This window comes from Panthera uncia, chromosome D1 (genome assembly GCF_023721935.1).
Source record: "Panthera uncia isolate 11264 chromosome D1, Puncia_PCG_1.0, whole genome shotgun sequence".
NCBI lineage: Eukaryota > Metazoa > Chordata > Mammalia > Carnivora > Felidae > Panthera > Panthera uncia.
In genome coordinates this window covers 17853509-17880706 of record NC_064808.1, presented here as the reverse complement: position 1 = coordinate 17880706, position 27198 = coordinate 17853509, and the positions used below count along the sequence as shown (strand labels likewise).

The following is a 27198-nucleotide window of genomic DNA, read 5'->3' as shown; positions in this document are numbered from 1 at the left end:
CATAAACAACAGAACACCTGAGTATGGTGATTTAAACAGAGATTTATTTGATAAGTTTGGGGTAGGCCAGATTGAACAGTCCGCATTTAACAATATTGAAAATCTATGTGCCAGGTACCATTCTAGGCACAGGGATTCAACTATAAATAAAATTTAACAGTCCGTTTTCTCAGGAAGCTTATATTCTAATTGAGGGGAGAGGCAAAATAAACAAAACGAAAATGTAAGTTATTAGTGTATTAAATGGTGGGCCTCAAAAAGCTTTGGAAAGGAGAACCCATTTAATTAGGCCACAAGAGAACAATTGAGTTTTAATAAATGAAAGCTCAGTAGGAGAAAGGCACAATAGAGGTATAAATATGAGAAAGGATGGAGGTGCCATCCTCAAAATGGACTTGGGGTGAGAGTGCGGTTAGTCAGCAAAGTAGTCAGGAACCAAGAATATAAGATAAGATTTGTGTAAGATTTCTAAATTTAAAAAAGTTTCCCATGTTCTTGTTTTCATTCTCACTGTATATTACAACTAGCAACCGGATAGTTAAAACAAATACGGATACTAATATACAATGCTCTCCTAAACAACAGTAATAATAACACGCAATGGCTGACACTTAACATCGTGCTAATTGTGTGCCGGGAACTGTTGCAAGGATTTGGTATCCATACTTCCATCTTACTCTGTGAGTTAGGTACTTTTATTGTTGCCATTTTATGGATGAGTGAATTGAGCTAGTGAAGTAACTCAGACCAGGGTTATTTGTCTGTGAGGACAAGAGGGGATGGGGTAGGTGGGAGTAATACTGACAGAAGTGGAAGCAGACAGAATCCCCAAAGCCTGAGCAGAGGAAGAAAGGAGAAATTGAGAGTCTGTGTCGGCCTGTGATGGCTCATATAAACACACTTTCCCCTGATTTTCTGCCGCTCTGACTGAGGCTGACTTTGGGATGTAATTTGGTCCAGAGCTCTGTCCTGCTTCTGACACAGGCTTCCCAGTGCTAAGGCCCAAGAATATACCTTACTCAACAGGTACCATTAGAGTCCTTTGCTCATGGAGAGGATATCCTTTTTTTGTTTGATTCTCTACTTTAGGTTATGCTTTGAATGAAAGAGGAATTTCCCAGCTTCATTATTGGCAGTCTGATGGACTGAGTTTCCAAGATTAAGCACATTTAGGTAGTATCTGAAAAACCCTTATAAGAACAAATGTTATGATATGCATGGCCTGTCTATTAAAATTTCCATCTGGTTTCTTCTACACATTCTGTCCCAAATTAGAAGCTGCCAGCCTGTCAGAATACAGGTGTGGTCCACTCTTAAGAAAACTTGGTGTAAGGAAAATATAAATTTACAGAAATAACTAAAGTTGGGTGGGGGATGTTTGCATTACAAAGATTCTTTAGACTTCTAAGTTAATTGGTGGGTGAGGGGAGTTTGCTTTACATAATGATTCAAAGAACAGATTTTATTTATGTAGTAAGTATATAAATGTGAAGCCACAGCTATTACTTTGAGGGTAAACCTACTTAAATATATTTTACATTGAGGACTTGGTCATGATATAATATCATGCTCATTCTCAGTGAAGGGGACAGATAGTATATGAGGCTTGTTACAGGCCAAGAGTCCTGCTGAAGCCGAGGGTGGCCTTGCTCGTCCTGTTGGATTGAGAAGCCCTTGTTGGAAGGAATAAGTAGATTCTATCAGACAACAGATTCAGTGTAAAATATTACAGCGGTCCTGATTATTTTTCAGTAGATGTTGCCCTGAATATTCTTAGATGGTATCTGCTAAGTCTCCCAAAGTGACCCTTTGTATTTAAATAAAACCTGACTGGAAGACTCCAGTGAAGACCCAGTTTAGAAGGAACTTTATGTGAACTTTGAGACTATGTGAATCTTTCGGATGCTAGAGGAGTAACTCATGATTACAAGGCACTTTGTTGGTATAAATTACCCTCATAGAACAAACCCCCATCTCTTAATGCTGTTTTACAACTCTTTCTTCAAGTACTTGCTATTAGGGTGAAGCAGTAGAAACCCACAATAATTCCCCCTTCGGCCCTTTTATCCTTTCTTTGATCAGTCCTGTCTCTCTGTGCTTTGTGTTTTGTACCTCTTACTCTCCGGTCAGGAGAGGTGGATTGAAGCAGGCAGTACGTGTACGGTGGGCAGTGGCTGTCCACTTTTGCAGAAGTGGTAGGGTAGATCTAGTGCTTTTGTTTGTTTGTTTCATCTCTGGAAAGCCTGAGCTTATCAAGTGCTTTTCTGTTCTCGGCTTTAAATGCTAACTAGTGAAACATACCACCTCACTGTGGCGGTTACCATATAGGAGCTTCCTTATTCTGGTTAAGTTAGCATTTACAGAATGTAATTTTATTTTAATTTTAAACTTTATAAAGAATTAAGAAATACCGTTAGTTATTATTAAAAAATAGAAATGCCTCCAAGTAAAGAAAAATTACTTAACCTCTGAGGTAACTCCCATCAACGTTTTGGTCTATGTTTGAGCTTTTAGACTTTTTAGACCTTCTCCGGTGTGCATACAAACATACACATATGTGTGTATATAAATCTTTTTTTTATACAAAAGATGGTAACTGGACTTGTTACTCCTGTTGCATCTGGGAATTGGCTTATTTATAAGCTAGATTTTTGGCAAAATTCTTTTGGCTCATCATTAGATAATGGTCATTAGAAATTCCAACTAAAGGTCTTCAGGAGAAATAAACATTGTTAAAACAAATATGGTCAATTTTGCTCTATACAACTTTGCTCTAATTTGTCCTCACCAAACAATATATTATAGACACCTTTTACTGTCAACTGTTCTGTGGTGCTATAATTTTTGATAGCTGCATTGTGTTCCCATTGTATTGATGTACTATAATATATAATATAGATATTCTACATATAATATGAATATAGGTATACTATATATTCCCATATATGCCATAATTATATACCATTTATGCTATATATATATATATATATATATACATATATATATACATATATATACACACACACACACTATATATACACTATATACACTCTCTATATATTCTTTATGTATTATAATTTATTTAGTGGTTCTTTGGTGTTGAATGGTTTTAATTTTGCTCTTGCAAATATTGCTGCAGTATACCAGCATCTTAAAGGTCACGTTCATTCTGAAAAACCAAAAAGGAAAGGCATTGGAGCATTAAGTTAGTAAGGGCCAGCAGATGGCATGGAAAGGCGCATGACATTTAAAGAATTGCTTCAGATGCCCTTGTATCTTAAGGAGCAACAACCAATTAAGAAAAACATCTAATAGAACCCAATAGAATACTGAAACTTATAAATTCAGCAGTGTCCTAATCTTATGAAGAATTGAAGGTGTTTTCAAAACATTAAATAGCAGAATAGTGTTATCCTTCAGCATACCTGCAAGGTAGGTGAGTAGGCCAGTAAACAAGATGACTTTAACCTAAGGCATCAGACACCTTATTCTTTCAGTCTAGGTCAAGTAATCAAACTCTGTTAAATAATTTACATTTGAAAAAGTTATGGGAACTTTAACTAGACCAGTGACTTTCTATAGTTCCTTTTTTAGAATAAAAAGAGATGTGAGTAATGAATAAAGACCATTGAAAGAACGTATGATTGCATTTTAGATCAATCAGATTTTTGTTAGAGTTGTTTTTTGTTTTTTTTTTTCAGAACCATGTAGTTATCAATGAGTGGGTTTTTTTTCTTTTTAAAGTTCATTTATTTATTTATTTATTTATTTATTTATTTATTTAAAGAGAGTGCACAAGCAGGGAAGGGGCAGAGAGAGGGAGAGAAAGAATCCCAAGCATGCTCCATGCTGTCAGCGCAGAGCCTAAAGCTGGGCTCAGTCTCACGAAATGTGAGATAATGACCTGAGCTGAGATTGAGAGTTGGGTGCTTAACCAACTGAGCCACCCAGGTGTCCCTGGAAGATCTGTCTTTAAGAAGTAGCATCTTGAAGGAAGGAGAGTATGCTTCTTTTGATTCCTTAATGCTCCAGTCAGCTATGTCTAGAGTAGTAGGTTATCCATGAACTTGAATGAAGTAGGCTTCAAATGGCAAGGAGAAAATTATTTCACTTGTTTTTAGCTCCCACCCAGGGGTTCACAGGTAAAATACAAATTCTAGAAACAGACCTCAAGTTTTCTACCTTTCATGTTAAAGATCTGTGGAAGAAAACTTCAAAATAATTAAAAGATTGTTGGGGGGAGTGTGCCTGGGTGGCTCAGCCCATTAAGCAACAAACTTGATTTTGGCCCAGGTCATGATCTCAGAGTCATGAGATCGAGCCCCACATTGGGCTGTGTGCTGAGTGTAGAGCCTGCTTAAGATCCTCACTACCCCCCCCCCCCCCCCCCCCCTTCCTCCCCCCTTTTTCTTCTTCGTAGGCCCCCTTTTTAAAAAAAAAAAAAAAAAAAAAGTTTTTTTTTTTAAATTTAGTAATTCATGTTCTTTCTCCCTTGAATTTCTGACAATGAGCTAGTTATAGGTGTATTTGATCATTTTCTTTTTTTTTAATGTTTATTTTTGAGAGAGAGAGAGACAGAGCGTGAGCGGGGAGGGGCAGAGAGAGAGGGAGTCACAGAATCTGAAGCAGGCTTCAGGCTTTGAACTGTTAGCACAGAGCCAGACAAGAGGCTCGAACCCAAAGACCGGGAGATCATGACCTGAGGTGAAGTCTGATGCTTAACCAACTGAGCCACCCAGGCATCCCTCAATTATTTTCAGTAAATCACAGCTCTGACTTCACTTACACTTTGTTTTTCTTTTCTTTTCTTTTCTTTTCTTTTCTTTCTTTCTTTCTTTCTTTCTTTTCTTTCTTTCGAGAGCACGCAAGTGAGGGAGGGGTAGAGGGAGAGAGAGAATCTTAAGCAAGCTCTGTTCCCAGCATAGAGCCCAACATGTGGCTCGATCTCATGACCCTGGAATCATGATCTGAGCCAGAATCAAGAGTTGGATGCTTAACTGACTGAGTCACCCAGGAGCCCCAACTTACAATGTTTCTAAAGTTTCTGGATGTTTGTTCCAGAAATTAAAGTTGAGAGAGAAGTTAACTGCTATAACTTTATATTCATCATAGGTATGGGATCAGAGTCTTGGCCATTCATTTAATGTTACTACACTTTAAGAGATGGCTGGAAGTGAGGCTCAGAAGTGTATTTACTGGTCCAGGGACACTTAGCTAGCAGAGCCAGGACTAGATCATAGGTTTCCCGACTGCTGGTCAACTCACCACTATTTTATGTAGAATCTAATCTCTATAACTGAGAAAAATAGTAGTGGATTGCACAAAGCTCCTTTAAAAGATGCTGTTGGAAATGTATCTCATTGAGTGTTCATTTTGAAAAATGTGGTAGGCGTGAGTTGCTTAGTATAATTACATTGCCAGCATTGGATTTTCCTAAAAAGTAGAATGAGGATCCAGCCAGATGTTGTCTGACAAGCAGGAATTGTGCTTCCATGGTTTTGGCTCTTCCAGGATGAGGGGGGAAAAAAAAAGACCTTGGAGAGAATAGATTAGATTTCTTCATTTTCTTCAAATTTGTTGTTGAGGAGTGCTTGGCTGGTTCAGTCGGTAGAGCATGCTACTCTTGATCTTGAAGTTGTGAGTTCAAGGTATATATCAGACTGTCTTTTGGGGTGGCTGTTCTGAAGTTCTTGACCAGACCTAAGTTAGGCATGACAAGTAGATGAACTTGATTTCTCTTACATATAACCTACCGAGGAAGGTGGTGAGGCTTCTTTGACTGAAGCATTACCGTTTAGGCCTTTATGGAAGTATTTAATGCCTTGAGGAAGAAAGTATTCACTAGGAGACTCTGGGTCAAATTATGACTTTATTGTACTGTTACTGTGATAAGCCTAGTGGCTTAAAAGCAGCATAACTTCTTAGTGGGGAGGGACTTATTCATCAGAGTGAGTGAAATCCAAGTCTCTTTGTTCTGAAGGATTTTACTGACTTCTTATCTGAAGAATATTGTTAAAAGCTTAAACTGTATGAGTTAAGTTGAAACAAGCCAAATAATCTACACCCTCCCTGGATACTTATCTACCTAAGTGTGTATAGATTTGTACCATTCAGAAGTTAATTGTTGGAATTACCAAGTAGATCTCCTTACAACTCTCACTTTTATCAGGCCTGAGTTCTAGATTTCAAGGACGCTCTAAGTGCTATTGTCCTACTAGTGTGTTTGCATACTGTTTATAAGCTAAGGAAATGTTGGATTTAGTTATTACTCTACCAGTTGAACGTGTACAATCATAAGATATGGCAAAAGCTAATATTTCTTATTTTGAGCTACAGGACTGTTTCAATTTGGACTTGTTTAAGTAACTTCAAGCCTACAGGCATTTATGAGATGTAAATTTCTTACATGGGAATAAAGGGAATGTGATGATTTATGTTGAAACATAACACAGTTGTATAGACTGGGCAGTTATCATTTGAATGTTAGCTAGTCCATCCACATTAAAAAGAAAAAGCCATGGGGCACCTGGTGGCTCAGTCAGAAAGTGTCTGAGTCTTGATTTTGGCTCAGGTCATGATCTTGCAGTGCATGAGCCCCACGTCCGGCTCTGTGCTGACAGCACAGATTACATAACATATCAGAAATAAGAATCTATAACTATAGGATCAACTTTTTCCTTGATCTGATTAATGATTAGGATTAAGAACTGGCCAAAAAGTCAGGGAACTTTAGTTCTGTTTCTTTGCTGCTTCTAGTTGTTTTAAACTTGTACACATTTAGCTTCTACTAATAGGAGAATGGTCAGGGTTTTGATATTCCAGAGGCCACATAGCCAGACTTAATGACTGTTGTGGTCTGTAAGGCTTAGAAGCTCAGGTGATTGAAAGGTGGCTGATGGCAGTGGGGAGCGCAGAGAATTGCCATTCTCTATATGAGGGTTGACTTGGGCACAACATAGAGCTGATTCCGTAGCATGTTCTTTTTGGGAAACATCATCAGGTAGACGGGCTTGGGCTAAGAGGCTGGTTAAGGAATAATGAAAACTAAAGTTGGATTCTGCATGATCAGATTAATGAGGAACGACTCTTTGGAGTATTTGTGTATGCACTGTGCATTGTTGCTAATGTGAGTTGTAGATAGTTCCAGGTTTATAATTCACGTTCTGTTGTATAGTGGGTTAATGTTCTGGCAGTTAGACTTAGGGTGGTGTGACCATATGCAAGTCACTTAAGCTCTCTTGAGATGGTTTATTTGTAAAATTAGATGCTATAATAAGCTGTTATTTACTGTAACCCTCATTTAGTTGCTGGGGCAGCTACTAATTGTGCTCAGTAGAGTGCTGGGGACAATTGAGATAGTGTCTGTAAAGTGCTTGCTACTGTGTTTGGCACATATTAGGTACTCAGTATTAGATACATGGAAAGGGGCTGTTCTACTCATAGGAGCAGTCCAAACTCAGGTTCCTCTGTATCCTGTTGTGTAAATTGAATGCTGTACCGATTGGAGTTTTGCTTCCTAAATTCAAGGGATGGTACAACAAGAGAAATAGCAATTTGTTTTTCTGGTCTAGCCCGTGGTAAAAAGCTAATCTTTACTAACTTTTGAAAGAGGGTTTTTTTTTTTTTTTTTTTTTTTAATAGAGGTAAAATTCTCATATCATAAAATGAACCATGAACCATTTTAAAGTGTACAGTTCAGTGAGATTTAGTACCTTCACAATGTACAACCATCACTTCTACCTAGTTTCAAGACATTCTTATCACATCGAAAGGAAACACCATACCCATTGAGCAGTCACTCCCTGTCCCTCTTTCTCCTGTTCCTGGCAACCACTAATCTTTCTTTCTCTGTGGATTTACCTATTCTGGATATTTCATATAAATGGAATCATACAGCTTGTGATCTTTGTACCTGGCTTCTTTCACTTACTATAATGTTCATACATATGGTTCATCCATATTTTAACATGTGTCAGCACTAAATTCCTTTTCATGGCTGAATAATATTTCATGATATGGGTATACCACATGGGGTTTATCCATTTACCAGTTGATGGACATTTAATCATTTCCACCTTTTGGCTATTGTGAATAGCACTGCTACAAACATTCATGTACAAGTTTCTGTTTGAATACTTGATTTCAGTTCTTTTGACCATATATGTAGAAGAGGAAGTATGGTGTCACATGGGAATTCCACGTTTATCCTTTTGAAGAACCACTGAACTGTTTTCCTCAGCAACCGCACCTTTTTACATTCCTACAGCATGTAGCAGGGCTCCAGTTTTTCCACATCGTCACCAGCACTTGTTATTTTCCATTTTCACTTTAAAATAATTATGGCCAAACTAGTTTGTCATTATAGTTTTGATTTGCATTTCCCTAATGATGCTGAACATTTTTTCCTGTGCTTGTTGGTCATTTGTATACCTTCTTTGGGTAGATATCTCTGGAAATCCTTTGCCCATTTTAATATGGAGTTGTCTTCTTATTGTTGAGTAGTTAGGAGTTCTTTATATATTCTGAATCTGGACCCTTATTAGAGCTATGATTTACATATTCTCCCATTCTTTGGTTTGTCTTTTCACTCTTTTGATACGGTCCTTTGATGTTCAAGAAGTCTTAGGTTTTTTGTTTTTTTTTTTTTTAAGATTTTATCTTTAAGTAATCTCTGAACCCAACGTGGGACTTGAACTCCAGACCTTGAGATCAAGAGTCACACACTCCAGGGGCACCTGGTTAATGGGTCAGTTGGGCATCCAACTTCAGCTCAGGTCATGATCTTGCAGTCTGTGAGTTTGAGTCCCACATCAGGCTCTGTGCTGACAGCTCAGAGCCTGGAGCCTGCTTCAGATTCTGTGTCTCCCTCTCTGTCCCTCTTCCGTTTACACTGTCTCTCTCTCTCTCAGAAATAAATAAACATTAAAAAAAAAAAATTAAAAAAAAAAAGTCACACACTCCATGGACTGAGCCCCTAAGAAGTTTTAGTTTTGATGAAGTCCACCTTGCCTATTTTTCTTTTGTTGTTTGTACTTTTAGTGTCATAGCTAACCTTAGTTGCTCATTTAGTTTTCTTTCTATACTTTCACTTTCTAGTGTTTCTTGTCTGTTGCTAACATTTATTGGGAATTTAGTATGTCTCAAGTTGTGTGTTAAGTACATTGTATTATGTATCCTGTTTCACTCTCAAACAATCTTGAATGATGAGTACTATTATAAAGATTATTTTATTACTTTTTTACAATACTGTACTATCTGTCCCATAGTCATTGTCTTCACTTTACAAATAAAGAAATCGAGACTAGCCTCTGATAGATAGCAGAGTTGGGATTTGAACCTGGACTTGAACTTTGAATGTGGTCTGATTTTTCTGCCCATGTTCTTTTTTTTCTTTTTTTTTTTTTTGAGAGAGAGAGAGAAAAAAAGCAAGTGCATGCATGAGTGGGGGAAAGGGCAGAGAGAGAGAGAGAAAGAGAGAGGGAGAGGGAATCCCGAGCAGACTCCATGCTGTCAGCACAGAGCCCATTGCAGGGCTGGCTTGATCTCACAAATCATGACCTGAGCCCAGACCAAGAGTCCCACGCTTAAAGACTGAGCCACCCAGGTGCCCTGCCCCCCTTCCTCCCACTCCTGTTCTTAACCACTTCACATGCTGATTTTGTACGAAAATAGCAAAAGTCTCAAGTCCTTCCACTGTAGGTAAGGAAAAATTGTTCTACCCTGGAGGTCTTCCATCTGAGCTAATAATTAAATTTACATGAGATAGTTTAACAGGAGAAAAAACTCAGTGTTTTATTACATGTACTTGGAGGCCCAGTATTGAAATTGAGACCCAAAGAAATGACCAAGGCAGGCAGCGTTTATACTTTTTGGGCAAAGAGACAATTATATTCGTGAGGAATTGTTGGGATAAAGAAAACATGTTTGGGAGCTTTAACCAGTATGGAATTGTAAACAGAATTTGGGCTGAGATAGTAAAAAAGTAACAGGTCTGTTTCTACAGCTTTCTTGGTTTTAAAGTTCCTGTCTGGTGATAAGGATGTCTTTTTATTTCTTCTTGCAGGGAGGGTAACTTTCATGTGGGAAATTTATTTCCTGTTCTCAGAGGGACAGGGGAGAGTCTGAGTGTCCCTGCACCAGCTGTTTCTTCAGTAACTTTTTAAAAAATAATCAATATGCCAAAGTGGCACGTTTGGGGGCAGCCTGCCCTTGGCCTCGACCCCACTGTGGTGTCTTCCTAGGTTTATGATCCAGGAGTGGTAACTTCTCTGTTCCCGGTCAGAATTCCCACACTCATGATACCCTTTCCACGTTCCCTTCCCACTTTGGGTATTCCCAAAGGAAACCACAAAGCCGTCTGAATGCACTAACTCACTGAGGCATAAGGATTAATAGCCTTTTAATTCTTACACAAGGGTTTGCATTTTTACAGAGGATGTAACATTAACTGAAATGAATCATTAGCTGGAAAGGTTTTCAGTTAACCAAGCAAGTGCAAAAGTCAGGCAGAAGATATTTTGGGGCTGAGGTGCCACCACCAGAGATAGAAGTAAGGTCTTGCCAGGAAGTTCACCCACGGGATTAGCTGCCTTAACCAGATTTTGCTTCAGTTTCTCCTTTTTCTGTGTCCTGAACCAAGGTGCTTTGAATGTTGTTTTATTTTGGTTTTCCTGTTTGTTAGTTTTTTAAGTGATAAACTCTGTCTGCAGTGTCTGGTTGGGTCAAGATAGGAAGAGGAAGGAGGGGTGAGAGAGGACCTCTCTCCCTGGTGGGCCAACTGAGTGGGAAAAGGGGCTCCTCTATCGGGATAGCACCTTTGGGAGCTGTGCATTTGCTTTCTATAGTAATGTACTCTGTGTTCAGGAGATTGAGCCCCACAGGGTTGTGGGAAATGCCCACACTATCTGGGTTAATGCATAATCTGATTATTTTTCCTGTAAAATTATTTTTTAATAAAACATGGTTAGGAGACTAAGTTATAGTTGTCTTATTTTGCATCCCTCTCACTGCCTCTCTTGGATAAAAATGCAGGAAGTTGCTGCCGTTTTATTAACCTGCAGCCTGCATGCTTCTCTTTGTTCTTTGTTAAATATGAGCTGGCATGTGTTAGACTACGTTAGCATTTGCTCTTTGGGACTTCAGTGGTTTCTAAATTCAGCACTGCTAAGCCCTTCCCGGTTTGCTTGAATCAATTGAGACTGCTATTTTTAGCAACAAAAGGGAATTGAAATAGCAATTTTCTTTCCATGTAATAGATCCCCAAGAGGAATACTGATGCAAGCTCTCTGCCATTTTCTCTTCTTCCCATCCCCCAAAAGCACTCAGAGGAAAGGCAGCTGTCATGGTTTGCGGCAGTATTAATCTTTAATCAATTGAGTGTTTTCTGCATTCAGGTGTTCAGGGAGAAAAAAAAAGCGAAAGGAGAAGGAACCTGCCTAGAATAACTAAGTGCTTATGCATGGGCTGTGCAGTCAGAATTTGGTGGGTAGTGGCAGAAAATAGTCAGAAGAGCTAAAAATAGCGTATTTGCTTCCAGTGTTCCTCTAGTCTATTTTTGATGTTTGATTTTGATAAGGTTGATTTGGTTCTTACTAAAAATATCTGTTCTTAGCAAGTTGAGGACAAAAAGAGTAGAATATTTTTAACCTACACAAACTAAAGTATTTTTGTTGACTGTATAAAATCTGGAAGCTGAGTTCTGGTCAGTTGCCAGTATTTTATATAATCTGTAACAAGCTAGACACTTCTGGATGCCAACTTGGGATATTCTTTATAGTTGTCAGTTTCCATCTTCACAAAGGCTTGCAAATTTGGGTTCTGGTGTTATATTTATATATGAAGACAGAAACCTTTTTTTTTTAATCTCCCATTTCCCTCTCCCTTCTTTACTTCCTCTACCTCAGTTCTGGCCATCATACATACTCTCACAAAAGGGTTATGGGCGATACCTGTAGCTTTTTTCTGTGTATTGTTGCAAACTAACTTTGCCACTCACTCCATAGCAAAGTGGAATCTAAGGACATTCAGTGTTAATCGAAGAAGCAAATCTTAATGACAAGAACAGTGAATTGTCACCACTTTGGTAATTTGCCATGCCTTTTACTAAACCAAAATGGTTCATCTCCCCTCCCCCTTAATCCTGCTTTGGATTTGTTCACATCGTATCCCCTCTGGCACATTATGAATGAAGTAGTTCTCTGCCATTGAAAATCATCTCTTTTCAAAGACAGCCTCAGATTCATCTACAGAAAATGTGTATCTACAGATTCATCATAAATAAAGTTAAATTTCTCTCTGTTAAATTTCTTAAATTTCATTTTAGATCACTGATTCTTGATGTTGAGAGGTGCTATGGAGTATATGGGGTTGTGTATAGTAGGCGATTCCACGTTATTTCTAAAAAAAGAGTTGACAAAACAGTGGGTAGTATCCTAAGAGGCTGGTTTTCCATTCATATTTTTTTTTTCATTCATTCACTCATTCATTCATCCAGCAAAACCTCATTAATCATATACTTGTTGCCAGGCACTGTGCTAGCAGTTAGACTGGGTGACCCAGACAGACCCTTATGTAAACCTTTGTGATGAATGTCATGAAGGGGGGAAGCACCGAGTGCTGTGAGGGCAGAAAGCTATGAGATTCTGTTAGTGTAGAAGGAAGGCTTAATGGGAGAGGAGGTGTTCAAGTGAAGACCTCAAGGATGGGAGGGAGACGCTGGTTGAAGTGAAATTGGGACTAGAACAACAGTTGTGAGAGAGAGCTTGGTACCTTGGAGGAACTGGAAACATTGCAGCATGTCCAGGGCAGTGAGTGGTAGGAGGAAAGTAGTGGACATAAGATAAGCCCATGGAAGACCTTATGAAGAATAGGGACAGTGGGAAGCCATTGACTAGTTTTAGGCAGGGAAGTGATGTCAGATTTGCCCTTTGGAGGGGTCACTTTGCGGTGAATTGAAGAGGAATAGGAATGGGAGCAGGTGAATGATTTAGTGGACTGCTGGAGTAGTTATTGCGAGGGATGAATGATGGTAGCCCCGGGTGGTGGCAGTGGGGAGAAGTGAATGGATGTGTGTTTCAGGTTTTATATAATTGGCAATAGGGAAACATTATCACTTCTTGACAGAAGAATGAGATCAGAAAAATGGTGTTTGAGAAAGAGAATTCTTAACTATGTAGGGTATGAATTGAGTGAGAAAGGACTGAAAGGGTTGTTGGACGAGTCTGTATATGTTGGGATGATAGCTTAGGTTGGGGTGATAGCTATTGTGAGAATTAACTGGAGAATATGAATGAGGTACCTTGAGCACATATTCTTGTAATCATGTGAATAATAAATATTTTGGTTTAATAATTAACTTTATTGACAGCTTACTCTTGCGTTTCTGTGCCTATAATCGTAACCTTAACAAGACAGAAGTTTTTCACCCAGTTTAAAGGAGACTAGAATTTCTGTGTATGTTTGATTCTCTGTGGGAAGCAGTAAAAAAGGAAATGATTAGTTAAAAAAAAGTGGCATGGTAATTCCATGGAGTCCTCAGGAACCTTGATTCCTGTGAGTATGTTCCTTCATCTTAGCCCGTCTTCCACCCTCAAAGTTACTTGTGATTCAAGACCGCCGGACTTACAGCCATCACTTGGGAATTGGCCAGATGAAGGTCAAAAGGGGCCTCTCCCTGCTGAGTAAGCTTCCTATGAGCAGCCTTTCTCAAAGACCCTCGTATTCCTGTTTGCATCTTATTTCCAGAATCTAATCACATGGCCACCCACACCTGGCTGCTGGGGAGTTTGGGAAGTAGGGTCTACGTTCCAGGCCATAGTTGTAGCAAAGAAGGAAGGGGAGACTGTTGCTAACTGGACTCTGGCCCAGACGTGCATATCACATGAGAAAGATGGGTCCCTGGGGTTGTTTCTCTACTTTGTGCCTTACTTCATTGTGGCTTTCATTTTAAGAAACCCAACAAAACCCAAGCAAGACTGCAAATATGAATGATTTGGGAGTTGCTCTTTGCTTCTTTGGTTTCCATTGCAAGGTGGTAGGTATTTCAGGGTGGTTAGTGCTTATATCAAATGTTTCCCAAAAGATAGACCAAAAGATGACCTTAGGTACTACATTGGTGAACTAAAAAAAATTTTTAATAGTTATGTATATACATATTTTACACTAATATTCTGTTTATATTAATTGAAACTGGTGGTCTTTTACAATAACCAAGTAATTCAGTAAATAGTAATCAAGTAAGTTTTCGATTAAATTTTATTTTTAAGAAATCTGTTTTTTTGTTTTTTTTTAATCTTTTAAATTTTATTTATTTATTTTTGGGAGATAGAGCGCGAGCACATGTTAAGTGACCTTTGGAAATAGGGTTAAGCAATGCTACACTGATTTTTGGTAAACTGGAATAGATAAAGAGTCTGCTCTCTCAATTTACACCATCTTTCTATTCATGGTGGGAAAGCACTTCTTTGTTAAAAAGGCAGGACATGCACATGGGCAAAAAATACCAACAGTAAGAAGGATAAAAAAATAGTAATCTATTTCATGTTTTTTCCCAATGCCCCAGAAGCAATGCTAAAAGACTTTTGATTTAAGGTATGGTATGCTTTGATTAGCTTCCTAAAATTAGTGATGATGAGTTGACTCCCCAGACAATATGGTATCATCTTCATAGTGAGAATCACACTATTATTTTATAAAAGTAAAAAATTAATGAAGTCGATTAGGGGATTTTTCTGTCCAACTACCAGCGGCTACCTCTGCTGCTACTGTGGGAAGATATGTAGCTTTAAAGCCAAGAATGGATCTTTCAAAGTAAAAGCAGCAGGATGATCCTTGTCTCCATTGCCCGTGTCTTAAATAAATAAATTTAAGTTCTCTTTTTGCATTGCATAAAATGTTTATGATTGAAATTTGACATGACTGAGTCATGTTTGTATGTCGTTCAAACACTTACCTATCATATGACATAGAGAACTAAAGAATTTGTCATTTCCTTTGATAGAAATGATCGCTGATCCCCCATTGCCTGGCCATTGTAGGTGACTGATTATTGTAGAACTATAGCGGTGCTTACCGGGATGACTAAGGGAGCCTGTGAATTTCCAACTTTATTTTTTACTTCTTTGTGCCCATAAAAATGATTTTTATACTTTACAATTTTCTCAGAAAAAAAAATGTACTTGTGAGGTCATATTTGGCTCATGTATAACTATGCAACTCTAGATTTGATTTTAATTATTAGAATGTAGAAAAATGATATTATCGTCTATCTAAAAAATCAAGCTATATTTTAAATATTTACACTATTTAAAGTCATATTGTTTCTGTTTAATATTTGAAGTCCTAACTGTGGAATGGATGACTTATAGAACACCTAATAGAGTGGATCTTCTACATTGTTGTAGTCTCTATAGCTGTGCACATAATAGTTTCTAAAAACTGTTAATTTGATTTAAATTTGATAGTTAATAGAAGAAGATGATAGGAAAAAAATTCTTGCCGGGAGCATAAAACCAAAATTTTTTTGAGAAGTGTGTTTAGTATCTTGTTCTCAATTCAAGTTAGTCTACTTTATGTTTAAGAGGAAACTTGGGTAACTTACAGTTTTAAAATGACCAAATTGCTATATTTCTAGCCTTTTATTTCTTGGAAATCCTAAGAATTAGGAGAATGAGAAAAAGAGAGCTCCATTTTGATGAAACTAGGGAACTTCTGAAATCCCTCATTGCCCAGTCACCGCAAATGAAGGTGGAAGAGTGATAACTGACTTCAGAGAGCGGAGACCACAGAGTGCGCACAGACAGTCCACCATTAGGAAGCATACAGATTTGCTTTTGGATCCCAGAAAAGCACAGCAGTTGGAAGTGTCAGGTACTTCAAAAGACAGGGGTGGGGAAGGGCACTGAGCCAAATGTGCTTGAGACTCGGGAAAATTGGGCACAACAGAAGGCAGAGGTGAGATACCTGACTGAGAACAGGGGTTGAGTAAAAAATCTGCAAACTACCCAGCAGCCAAAAGATTTAAATTGGGAAATGCTTCTTAAGAGATATTGAAGGGTCTCAGAAAAGACAAATACTTTTATGGAATCCCTAATAAAAAAGGTCATTTGTCCTTTGATTACCCTAGAGTGAGGCTAAAAGTGTAATCACCCCCCATGTGCACACTAATTGCTATATTAATGCTTCCAAGATGAGACAGCCAAATCAGTCAAAAGGAAAGTAGAGGAAACAGAATATAAGGAGTAGAAGAAAATATAAATGTAGTTGACCCTTGAACAACGTGGGAATTAGGGGCCCTGTGCAGTCGAGAGCCTGCGTGTAACTTCTGACTCCCCAATAACTTAATTACTAATAGCCTGCTGTTGACTGGAAGCCCTACTGATAACAACAGTTGATTAACATATTTTTGATATTATGTGGATTAGCTGACTATATTCTTACACTCAGCTAGAGAGGAGAAAATGTTTTTAAGAAAATCTTAAGGATGGGCGGGGGGGTGCCTGGGTGGCTCAATTGGTTAATTACCTGACTCTTGATTTTGGCTCAAGTCATGATCTCTTGGTTCATGGGATCGAGCCCTGCATCAGGCTCTGTGCTGGGCATGGAGCCTGCTTGAGATTCTCTCTCCCTCTCCTGCTTGCATGCATGCAAGTGCTTGCATGCTCTCTCTCTAGAAAAATTTTAAAAAATCATAAGGAAAGGAAAATACATTTACCGTATTATACTGTCTTTGTATAAAAAAAATCTGTATAGGGGCGCTTGGGTGGCTCAGTCGGTTGGGTGTCCGACTTCAGCTCAGGTCACGATCTCGTGGTCCGTGAGTTCGAGCCCCGCATCGGGCTCTGGGCTGATGGCCCAGAGCCTGGAGCCTGCTTCTGATTCTGTGTCTCCCTCTCTCTCTCTGCCCCTCCCCCATTCATGCTCTGTGTCTCTCTGTCTCAAAAATAAATAAACATTAAAAAAAAAAAATTAAAAAAAAATCTGTATGTAAGTGAACTTGTGCAGTTCAAACCCCTGTTGTTTAAGGACCAACTGTATATAAATAAAATATAATTAATATCCTCAGAGATGAGAGAAGATAATGGGTTTATAATAAGAACAAGATGCTCTTTAAAAAAAAAGGTACAAGCAATCAGAATAGAGGAGAGCTCTTCAAAATTAAAAATTTGACCCCTAAAATTTAAAAGTCATATAATAGAAAGTTTGGAAGATAAAACTGAAGAAATTTCCAAGAAAGTAGGACAAAAAGAAAAGTATGATTAATAGAGAAACTGTTAAATCTAAATTCTTATTAGGGGCACCTGGGTAGCTCAATTGGTTAAGCATCTGGCTCTTGATTTCAGCTCATGTCATGATCTCATGGTTTGTAGGTTTAAGTCCCATGTCAGGCTCCATGTGGAGCCTGCTTGGGGATTCTCTCAACCTCTCTGTGCCCCTCCCCTCCTCACATACCTGTGGACATGTGCTCTCTGTCAAAAATAAATAACTAAACATTTTTTTAAAATCTAAATTCTGATTAATAAGAATTGTACATTTTTTTTAATGTTTATTCATTTTTGAGAGACAGAGGCAAATGGGGGAGGGGCAGAGAGAGAGAGGGAATTTGAAGCAGGCTCCAGGCTCCAAGTTGTCAGCACAGCTCCCGATGTGGGGCTTGAACATATGAACCATGAGATCATGACCTGAGCTGAAGTCGACACTTAACTGACTGAGCCACCCATGTGCCCCTGATTAATAAGAATTGTAGAAAGAGAAGTGGTGTAGAAAGAGAAGTGGTGAAGAAATTATCCAAGAATTAATGGAAGAGAATTGCCAGAATTGAAGATCATGGATTTTAAGGCCCACTAGTATCTAGCACCAATGAATGGAAAAAAAACCACTGGAAGATACATTATCATGACAGAGTGTTAAAGATTAAATGATAATTCTAAAAGCTCCATGACAAAAAAGCTGGTATTTACAAATGATCTGAACTCAGAATAGTGAAACACATATTAAACATTATTGGTGCTGTAAGACAGTGGAGAATTGTCTTCAATTTTTTTTTGTTTAAAATTATTTCCTGCTGAGAATTTTATACCCAGTTGAACTATTATGTGTGAAGTTAGAATATATAGACTTAAAAAAAAAAGATACAATCAGAAAGTTTCTCCTAAACTGTCAAAAAACTGTCTCTTAAATTGTCACATGAAGAAACATGACAACTAAATAGGGTATTCTGGATGGCATTGTAGAACAGAAGGACATTCAGTAACAAGAATATCTGAAAAAGATACAGGCTTTTGTTAATAATATAGTAGCCCCCCTTCTTTTATGTGTATATGTATGTATGCATTTTGAAAGAGACAGATTGTGAGTAGGGGAGGGACAGAGAGAAAAGGAGAATCTGATGCAGGCTCTGCTGTCTGCATAGAACCCAACTCAGGGCTCCAATCCACAAACCATGAGACCATGACCCGAGCTGAAGTCAAGAGTCAGAAGCTTAACCAACTGAGCCACACAGGCACCTTGTCCCCCCTCTTATTTGAGATTTTGCTCTTCACTGTTTCAATTACCTGCGTCAACTGTGGTCTGGAAGCAGGTGATCCTCCTCCTGCCATATTGTCAGAAGGTCAGTAGTAGCTTGACACTATGTCCTAATGCCTACATCGTTCACCTCACTTCATCACGTGGACCTTTTATCATCTCACATATCACAAGAAGAAGAAGGGTGGGTACAGTACAATAAGGTATTGTGAAAGAGAGAACACATTGGTATAACTGTTATTATGGTATGTTAGAATTGTTCTATTTTATTAAGTTTTTAATCTCTTACTATGCCCAATTCATAAGTTGAACTTTATCATAGGTATGTATTCATAGGAAAAACCATAGTGTATATAGGATGTGGTATTATCCACAGTTTCAGGCATCACTGGGAGTCTTGGAATGTATCCCTGGTGGAAAAGAGGGGACTACTGTAATGTATCAGTATTCATTGATGAATTGTGACAAATATAAGATGTTAGGAATAGGAGAAAATGACTTGGAGTATAGGGATCACCCTGTATTATCTTCACTTTTTTTTTGGTAAGTCTAAAATAAAAAAAATTATTTACAAAAATGTTTACAAAAATGTGTCTTCATGTATCCATTGTTGGAAAGCTTCTGGTGGGCATGCTTCCTAATGAGAGACTAGAACCAGATCTAGAAAACAAGAGCTTCAACATAGGAGAGAGAGGCCAAGGGAATTCTCATGGTTAGGTTCTAGAATAATAGCTGTGCAGCAGAGTAGCCATTCCAAGGAGGAGCAGGATAAAAGCTGGAGGGCTCAAGGGAAGTAATCTCTAAGGGGAAAAAAAAGAATGGAACACATTCATGGGATTGATTGTGTGGAAAATTGTATCGAGAGACTGTTAGAAAATGGGGGAAATTTTAAAAAGAAAACTATGGAAATGGAAGAAAAAGGCAATTTTAACTACAGGAAAAGAAAAATGTTGACCAAGAAGGGAAAGGTAATTATACTATACTATTTGCTTCAGTAGTGAATATTATATTTATCTAACCACAGTAATTGTTGTATAATAAAGAATATGAAAAGCCTTCATCCCTGGTTTCTGCTGGGGAGAATCTAAGTCCTTGGAATTTCCTGAATGATAGGATTGTCTTTGTTATTCACAATTGCTCTGGCCCTGATACTTTATGCCAATGAGATGACTCATGGTAGTACCTAGATAGCTTCAAGATGGGGGCTGGTCATGCCAGAAAGACCAACCATTGATTAGAAGATTGGGGATTTGAGTCATTTGATGATATCAGCTCAACCTTCCAACCTCTGGGAAGGGAAGGGGGATTGGAGGTTGAGTTCAGCGACATGGTCCGTGATTCGGTCAACCATGCCTTTGTAATGAAACCCAATAAAAACTCCGGACACTGAAGTTTGATGTAGCTTCCTAACTGGTGAACGCATTGATGTGCTGTGAGGGTAAAATGCCCTGATTCAGGCAACGCATGGAAGCTCTACATTTAGGACCCTCCTAGACCTCACCCCATGTGGCTATGCATTTGGTCGGTTCTGATTTGTATCCTTTATTTAAAAACTGTAATTACAAGTTGTGAAGTTGTCCTGAGTTCTGTGACTTGTTTAGTGAATTACTGAACCTGAGGAGTTGTGGGAACCCTTAATTTTATAGTCAGTTAGAGTATGGATGCCTGTTGGGATGTCTAAACTTGTGGCTGATGCCTAAAGTGTGGACAGCTTTGCTAGGGCCCATGTCCTCTGATTTATGTCAGAATTGAGGTGCATTATTATAATAATGTGCACACTGACTATTGACAGAACCTTGTGATATAACTTCATTAGAAGGAGGGGGAAAACAAAGGGGAATGGGAGTTCTCATCAACTGTAATAAGTAATATAAAAATTAATGGATCAGGAGATAACAGTGTGAGCACAGGATTTAGAACAAGGATGATAGCATAAGGAAAACCAACTGAAACGATGAAAATGGTTACTTCTGGAGCTGGAGCAGAATGGGGTGCTATGATGCAGAAGGGTGGGGTGAGGTACTGCTGTTTTTCACTTTAAACCTTTTGTAACTATTTTCTTTTTCAAACCAAGTTCATGTATTGCTTCAATCTACATACAGTTATGTAAGAAAGAAGAGGCTTGACTGCAGGCTCAGTAGTTCATCAGGAAACACTCAGACATTGATTGAAATGTGTGTGCATGGGGGTGCATTGGGGGGTACACTCAGGAATAACCTCTGTACGGAAGCACCAGAAGCAGAATAGGACAGGCAGATGTGCAACTGTGACGCAAGTGTAGCAGAGGTCACAGCTGATCCCATGGGAATTTCTGAACCTTGCGTAGCCCTTCAGAGATGCCTAAGTGAAGTAAAGGAGTCAGACCTTTGTCCCCAAGTGTGGACCAGTCATTAGACATACCGCCCAGGGGAGGGACTATAACCTTGGGCAAGGCAGCTCTCTTTGTCTGAGGACAGTTCTTGGTTGGTGCTCAGCAGATAACACTCCTAGTGGGAGGTTGACTGAGAACCTTTGTGCTGGAAGGGGGGTATGTGGTTGGTGCTCTAACAGTATCTACTATAAACTCCAAAACCAGAGACTCTGGAAAAGGAAGACTTGATATCCATTAGGCAAATTTTATAATCTCTAGTCCTTCCAATATTCTGGGCTTTCCAGGACTTTTAAAGTATGATAGGGGCAGCTGGGTGGCTCAGTTGGTTAAGGGTCCGACTTCGGCTCAGGTCATGATCTCATGGTTTGTGAGTTCGAGCCCTGCATCAGGCTTTCTGCTGTCAGCACAGAGCCTGCTTCAGATCCTCTGTCCCCCTCTCTCACTGCCCCTCCCCCCCAAATAAATAAACATTAAAAAAGAGTAAAGTATGATAGATATGCCGGTTTAGGTAAGTGTGGGGTTGGCAATTTAAAAGCACACATACACTTGTGCACACACACACACATGCGCTCCTCTGGATGCTCCTTGGATCCTCTGTCTCCCTCTCTCTCTGCCCCTCCCCTCCCCATTCTCTCCCTCTTTCTCAAAATAAATAAACATTAAAGTAAATAGACAAACATACCAAAAAAAAGAAAAGAAAACCAATTGAAGCGCATCTCTAACACTTTGGAGTAGATGGCAATGCTCTGAATTTGTAACAAACATCATTCTAGTATTTCAGAGAGAAGATACCATGATTAAGAGAAATATACTTTCCCATAGAAGAAATCAAATTTTTGGTTGCCCATAATTTTGAAAAATTGAGTTTATTAAGGTGTAACAGGGATAGTAAGTATGTGCTTAAGTATACATTTTTAAAGTGAATTTTTACACACTCAGGTACCCAAATCAAAATATAGGATATATCCTCCACCCTAGAGGTCCCTTCATACCCATTTCTTGTCATCTATCCCCTTACCCAGATGTGACCAATATTCTGACTTTCGTCATCACAGATTAGTTTTACCTTTTTTTTTTAAACCTTAATAAATGGAATCACAGCAGTTTGTATACTTTTCTGTCAGACTTCTTTCACTTAACATAATATGTGGGAGGTTTGTGCATGTTTTGTGTAAATCAATAGTTCTTTTTTATTGCTATTTAGTATTCCATTATATGAACATACCTCAATTTACTTCCTTGCTCTCTTGTAGATCAGTAGTTGGGTATGTTTACCTGTTATGCATAAATAAAGAGATCATGGGCATTCTTTTGGCAGACACGAAGCATTCATACCTCTTGGGAATTGCTAGGTCATAGGGTAGGCACATGTTTAGTTCTGGACATAATGCCAAATATTTTTTTTCTCAGAATGATTGTATCAGTTTCCAGTGCCACCAACAATATGTGAAAGTTCCAGTTGCTGCACAACCATGTCAATACTTGGTATTGCAGTCTTTCAAATTTTAGCCATTGTGGTGAGTATTCAGGCTTAAATTTGAACCACTGGTGTGGCTGCATCTTTTACCTCAAAGTATTACACAGGTCTTCTTGTGTGTGAGTAACTGATGGGTCCTCACGATGATTGGTTCTTCGTTGTACTTCTTCACCTAAACTGTTTTTTTCTTTTCTCAGTTGTCACAGGTAGTACTGATGGAATTGGGAAGTCATATGCAGAAGAGGTAGGTAATTTTCAAGACCTTTCTTTTTGGCTTAAAAATATAAGAACAAATATGGGATGGTCTCTTATAGTAGTTTTGATGTTTGAAGTTAAAAACAAATATAATGTTGCATAGAACAATACGTATACTTTGTAATCAGAAACACCATGTTTGCTTAAGCAAAGACAGTTTTAAAATAAATTTTTGTGCAAAAGTGAGTATAAAACTTTCTATCCCAGTATGTTGGAAAAAATGTAGTGTAATTTTTATTTTATATTGCGTGATTATGGACGGTCCTTAGTTTTATTTGTTTATTTTTAAAAAAATGTTTATTCATTTATTTTGAGAGAAAAAGAGCATTGGGGAGGGCAGAGGGAGAGGGAGAGAGAGAGAATCCCAAGCAGGCTCTGCCTTGTGAGTGCAGAGCCGGATGCGGGGCTCGAACTCACAAACTGTGGCATCGTGACCTGAGCTGAAATCAAGAGTCAGTCGCTTAACTGACTGAGCCCCCCGGGGGGCCCTGGACAGTCCTTAGTTTTAAAGTCAGTTGTTTTGAACTATTTTCCAATAGGTGGATTTACTATTATAGAGTAGTTTTATTTCTAGGCTAGTCCATGGCATCATTTTTTTTTTTTTTTAAGTTTATTCATTTTGAGAGGCAGAGCATTAGCAGGGGAGTGTCAGAGAGAGAGGGAGAGGGAGACACAGAATCCAAAGCAGGCTCCAGGCTCCGAGCTGTCAGCACAGAGCCCAACGTGGGGCTCAAACTCATGAACTGAGAAATCATGACCTGAGCCGAAGTCTGATGCTCAACCGACTGAGCCACCCAGGTGCCCCCATGGCATCATTTTTTAATAAGGACTGTAATTGACAGAAAGATACTGACAGATATAGGCCAAGAGTTCTCAAGTTCTCTTGAATGTCATGAAAGGATAGGGACCATAATAGTATGAGGACGACTGTACAAAGCAGGAGCGTTGATAGTACTCTTTTAAGACAAGCTTCCCTGCCTTCTAGTTCCACTAAGGCACCCAAAGCTAATGATATGGCCCAGTTGTGATGACGATCCTGGCAGATCCACTGGATTTCTCATTTGTCATTCCCAAAGAGGTTTTTTTTTTTTTCTTCCAATCTCCTTTTGTTGTCCCAGGTTTTTATTTCGAGTGTCAAAACTCCAGGAAGGTTGCAAGAAGAATATAACAAATACCCTATACCTTTCACCTGCATTCACCAGTTATTAACATTTTGTCACATTTAACTTTCATTTACTATTATGGATATTTTTAAGTTAATATTGTTTGCCAGGACCATTTGTGAGTTGCAGACATCCTAACAACTCACCCTTAAAGATTTCAGCATGCATCTTCTAAGAACTAGGAACGTTCAACCTTATAACCACGGTGCAATGGTCACACACAGGAAATTTAACTTGATATGCTATTATATAAAACCTATATATGCAAGTTTCCCAAATTGTTTCAGTATTGGTCTTTATAGCTCTTTTTATTTATTTATTCATTTGTTTAAGTACTCTCTACACCCAATGTGGGGCTTGAACTCATGACCCCAAAATCAAGAGTTAACATGCTCTTACAATTGAACCAGCCAGGTTTATAGCTCTTTTTGGTTTCAAGATTCAGTTAAGGATCATACATTGCATTTAGGTGTCATGTCTTTTGACTAGAAGAGTTTCCTAGCTTTAAAAAAAAATTTTTTTTTATAACAATGGCATTTTTGAAAAATACAGGCCAGTTGTTTTGCAGATTTCTCAGTTTGTCTGATGTTTCCTCATGATTAGCTCAGGTTAGACATTTTTTAGCAGGAATGCTACCCAGATGATATTTTATCTTTCTGAGTTCATTTTATCAGGAGGTACAAGAACTCTCTTGTCCCATTATTATGTTAAGATAAATCATTTATTAAGATGCTGTCTACCACCATTCTCTGTTATGAAGGTACTTTTTCCCCTTTGTAATTAATATAGAATCTGTGGGATGATACTTTGAGACTGTATGAAAAAAATACCCGTTTCCCAACAGTCTTTTGTCCAGTGGATTTAACATCCATTGACAGTTTTTTCCTAAGTTAGTTATTACCATGGTTTTGAAAAAATTGGTAATTTTTGTAATAATATCTTTCCTTCTACATTTACTAGATGCTTCTTTTCTATAATTAAGAGCTCTTATTTGTCTTTCCTCCTTTGTTAATTTTTTTTAATTGTAAGCATGGACTCAGGTTCTTTAGTGGTTTTATAGCAGATTAATTTAGCAAATTATTATTAACCTTTGTTATTTTAATAAAAAATGTTTTTCCACATTTTCTCATTTGCAAAACTGCTCACTGCTTAATAAAAACTGACTTTAGGATTCAAGACTGGAATATTAGTTTACTAAATTACTTTTAGTTTAAATATCTGATTTATTGCTCATTTATATACGGTTTGGAATAGTTCACTAAAACGTTTCGTATGTATCAGTGTATTTTTCCTCTGCTTGTCTATTTAGAAACCACATTCTTATAAATCCTATTCATTCTATATAGCACTTACATAGTTCTGTGTATACACACAGAAGGTGTTTTCAGGAAATACTTTATTTTGTCCAATCAACTACCTCAGTTTACCTTTGTTGTCCACAAAACATCATGCCTAAATAAAATTTTAAGAATTTCATCTAGTTTTAGGAATTTATAACATTTTAACTGTAGTTTTCTTTGCCAGTCTTCCAATCTTTATGTATCCAGTCCAAAACAAAATCTTTTTTAAAGCTAGCTTTTAAATTATAGAAGTAATAGATATTTATGATTTTAAAAAACTAAAGCAGTGTAGGTAGGTGCAAAATGAAAAGTAAAAGTCTTACTCCTTCTGAGGTCCTTTGACATTTATATACTTGCTTAATCTAGAAAGATAGCCCTGTGGGGAATCCTTTTGTAGTGTCTTCATTTGGTTTGTCCATTCATTACAACTTAGGTTTATTGGTTTTTTAGTTAGGTATATCATATTATCAGGTTTTTCTTAAAATGAGAATATATCTGATTTCTGTCTTTTAATGAAATATACAGGTGATTCAACTCTTCAATGTTTTTTTTTTTTTATTGTTTCAGTTAGCAAAACATGGAATGAAGATTGTCCTTATCAGCAGATCACAAGATAAACTGAACCAAGTTTCCAGTGAAATAAGTAAGTTTCTCCTTACACCCTCTCCTGCTTTCATGTTTACAAAAGGAATACAGTAATCTAAGTTGAATGTTTTCATGTAGGTATCTAGCACTGACATTTATTTATAGCTCAGAAAGCTTTTTTCTTATGTTGTTGAAGGGATGTTTTAAAATGGGGTCATCAGTTTTTTTCAAATTCATATGGGACTGTTAAAATTTCCTTAAAACGTGTTTTACTGACTCAATTAGTTGCTGTTAGGAATCAGAATCTCTGAGTATTTTACCATGTTCTACTTAAATACCTGAATTCCTTTTCTGTTGCTTTATTTCAGTATTCTTGTGCTTTTTTTTTTTTTTTTTTACTCTTTGACATTGTTATCTCTAATGTATATCATATATAATTGAAGAAAAATATAAAAGGCAGCCTATCTACATATGGGAAGGAATCTTTGGAGCTTTCTTCTTAGCCAGCTATGCTTAAGACCTGAATTACCATATAGCAAAGATTCTGAACTGACGTTTAATTAACCAAGCAGGTGGATTAAGCCATACTGTCCGTTTCCTTGGGAGAACATACTGACTGGTGTTCCCAGTGTGCTGTTTGTAGCCCATAGGCTTCTCAGTGTGATGCTGGTGCACTTTTACCCCCACAAGTCAAATTACTTGCTTTAAGAGTCAGCTGAGTTTGTCCACAAACTATGCAGAATACATTTATTATTTAATGTTCTGCAAACTGATGCAATATTTGTATTAAAAAGGGGAGTTGTTTCTACGAAAACTAATTTGAATGCTGTGAAAAATAGTGAGAAAAGAGAGTTGTTTCCAAAATTGCCTGTCAAATTAGCAGTGAACAAGACAAATGCAAAATAATGGCAGAAAATGATAAAAAGTAAGAAATTTGCTCTCCGATTGTTTCATATGTGTTGAAATTTTTGCTGCACTTTAAAGGAACTGAAAACTGCAGTCATAAATGATGCATTACCGGCATGGGTTCTGCAGGAAAGACTGGAATACCAGTCAGCAGATCTCAGTTCAGATGTAAGGCAGGGGTCCTACACAGAGAATGGGTGAATGAATTATATTTATACACAGTTTAAATGAAATAAAATGGTTACATGTATATTTATCATTCTCTAGGATTCCTGCTTTAACTAACTTCTATGAGTAGCCAACTAACAAACTGGTCCAGTTCTTTCAGATGAGAGAGGCATTCTGCTGTATTTTTTTTTTTTTTTCAGCTTTATTGAGATAATTGACGTATAACATTGTGTGTAAGTGTGTTAAATCTTTTTTTTTTTTTTTAATTTTTGTTTGTTTGTTTTAAACCCTGCTGGGAGCACAGATCTTTACATCTTTGGCATCTAAGAATTTTAACTTGGAAAGTTTGAACTATGTAAACACAACCCTGAAGGTCCAAGGCATACAGTATTTTGCAGTTTTGCTAAGGTG

General features: G+C 37.9%; 1 protein-coding gene across 1 annotated transcript in view; it reads left to right on the top strand.

The window, feature by feature from the left end:
- The window catches only part of HSD17B12 (hydroxysteroid 17-beta dehydrogenase 12), a 167683-nt gene that overhangs the window by 35093 nt on the left and 105392 nt on the right, over positions 1 to 27198 (top strand). The window contains exons 2-3 of the mRNA XM_049617598.1: positions 22568 to 22614; positions 25696 to 25771. Coding sequence (XP_049473555.1) covers positions 22568 to 22614; positions 25696 to 25771 — 123 coding nt within the window. The remainder of the gene's footprint in view (positions 1 to 22567; positions 22615 to 25695; positions 25772 to 27198) is intronic.